Here is a 2,312-nt window from a genome sequence, read left to right as displayed (position 1 = left end):
CAATAAATAAATTATCATTTGAACTTTCCTTACTATTGAAAAGAACTTAATATTTGTATTAAATAACTTATTTTTAAACCTATGTAGATTTCAATTCTAGATGATAATTAGGAGTAATCCAATAACAAATCGGATGTCTAGTTATTGGTAATCTCACTATGTCTTATTCGTTTCCACGATTTAAGAATCAATTATATAATTAAAAATATTATTTTATAATTAAAGATCTCATATCTTAAAATAGAATTTAAAAATTTAAAATATTTAAAACATTGCTTAAACTTTTCAATATATTGTAAAATATATAAATTGTGATTTGGCAAAATATAAATTAATAACAACTACTATATGAATTTTTAATAAATATCCTAAACATCAACAATAAACACATATGAAATGGAAGATAAAAGGGAACCCTATCTAATGGATCATTGTTAAGTAAAAGAAGTGGAGACATATTAGAACTCTTAACCAGTGTGCGAGCAATGACAGTGTTACAAAGCATTTGTACATGAGCATCGATTTTGTGTCGAAAACCTAGCCACTGCATAATTCTAGTATATATCGAAAGCCTCCAAAGTATTCTTGTATAGCTTGGACAGGTGCAGGTAGAAGATATATATGGAATTTTCAGGAAAAAGAATTATTTGACTCTAGTCGAAATAGATCCAAAAAGGTTGTACAATCAAATTCTGTTCTGAATACGCTGAAATAACAAGCTGTCAAGACTCATGGCAAACAGGAGCTCTGCAGACCGGGCAATTGCTTTGACAGAGAAGCCATTGATCGATGCAACGCCCATGCAAATAATGTTTACATTTCGGAAGAATGCGTACACACTCTTCCAAACCAATTCCTTCCAGACAAATACAACAATTTTCCCTCTTCTCTTCTTTCACTAAACTCCCATACTTCACTTTGGGCAGCCGTCGAATCTTCAACTTTGATAGAAAATAGCCGGGAGGCGTGTTGTGGATTAGTATTGAGAATCCCACGAACAGACCCAACAGTCCATTAATAAATTGCAATGAACGGAGCACAAATTTGTGTGCCTCCTCTGTGAGATCTACTATACCGTCGAGATAATGATTCCCTGCAACTACATCCGTAAAAAGAAGCAAGATGAAAATAATACATCCCACGCCAACGCAAAAGGCGTATAAAATTACCATTAGAGTAACAGACGTCTTGAAATTTTGGAATTCTGGCACTGCTCTGCGCAGAGAGAGTCCAAAATGTTTTAAGAGAATTCCAAGGCGCATTCCCAACTAGAATGGAAGGCTGTGCCATCTCATAACTTGTTCTTCCTCTACAACTCATCTGAATTCTAACCATTAATAGGATAGAATATAACTGTGCAACACAATTCCAGCCTAAATGACGATGACTTCTCGAATATTTTCATTCACGTGTGGAAGAAAAAGCACTTCCCGGAAGTCATCTTGGTCAATTTCTTCCCTCGTGTTAGAATATGATGAACCTTTTCAATATAATTCCCTCATGTTAGAATATGATCAACCTAATTCTGAAGGGTGTGACAGCGAATGTTAGGAGATGTTGACAATCGGTTCAGAAACAACAGGGGAAGCTTGGATTATTTGAGCAGGCGCGGGTTCTTATCTTTCTGAATTTCTTCCCTCGTGTTCTTCCCTCGTGTTATATTTTCCTGGTTTCAACTAAATTTCCTATAAACATTACTTGGTTATGTTCGTGCACTTTGTTTTGTGGTTAAAATTTGGTAATTTGAGTCAAAGCATTTAATATCCAGATCGCTCTTTGATCTTTCTTCTTACATTTTTCCTGCAACGATTAAACAATGTCTTCTTTTATGACCATATTTAAAATTTGAACAATTTATTGTAGTAAGTAATTTTGAAATTCGATGTGTTAAACTAAAGAATGGACAAAACAATTAGTTTAGAGAATCTAGTAGTTGAGTATCATAGATCATGCTCCTAAAAGTCTTACATGGAAATTTCAAATCACTCCCAAAAATTTATACTAGTTTACTTGGCAAATCCTCTACTTTATAACTAAGGTTTCATGGGTAGATCATGAGATACGATGCTACATCATAATGCTTTTTGGCAAGGTGTCTAGAAGGACCCAAAAAAAGTGAAATCAATACTTGCACACTAAGTCTCTTTTTATTTGTGTGATAATGTGGCATCACATGATTTATTTTAACTTTTTATCTAAGGAATGCATTTAATTCAATTATAGGTAGTCACTATCAACACTAACAACTTCAAGTTATCTCAAATTAGCTCAAGCCAGAAGAAAAAGGGAAGATGCTGACAGGTGAGGAGTTG

The 2,312-nt window shown here is 33.8% G+C and overlaps 1 protein-coding gene across 1 annotated transcript; it reads right to left on the bottom strand.

Annotated features, from left to right (window-relative positions):
- Positions 1-722: 722 nt before the first annotated feature.
- Positions 723-1,262, bottom strand: LOC131048373 (NEP1-interacting protein 2-like). The gene has a single exon (XM_057982316.2). It carries the CDS (start codon positions 1,260-1,262, stop codon positions 723-725), a length of 540 nt encoding a protein of 179 aa, XP_057838299.2.
- Between the last annotated feature and the right edge of the window lie 1,050 nt (positions 1,263-2,312).

The sequence above is a fragment of the Cryptomeria japonica genome, chromosome 8, assembly GCF_030272615.1.
Source record: "Cryptomeria japonica chromosome 8, Sugi_1.0, whole genome shotgun sequence".
Lineage (NCBI taxonomy): Eukaryota > Viridiplantae > Streptophyta > Pinopsida > Cupressales > Cupressaceae > Cryptomeria > Cryptomeria japonica.
Note: the sequence above shows the minus strand (reverse complement) of the source record. Positions and strands in the feature narration are given on the sequence as shown.

Bases quoted from the DNA above. Each gene is read 5' to 3' on its own strand.
- LOC131048373 (XM_057982316.2), bottom strand. From the start codon at position 1,262: ATGCGCCTTGGAATTCTCTTAAAACATTTTGGACTCTCTCTGCGCAGA.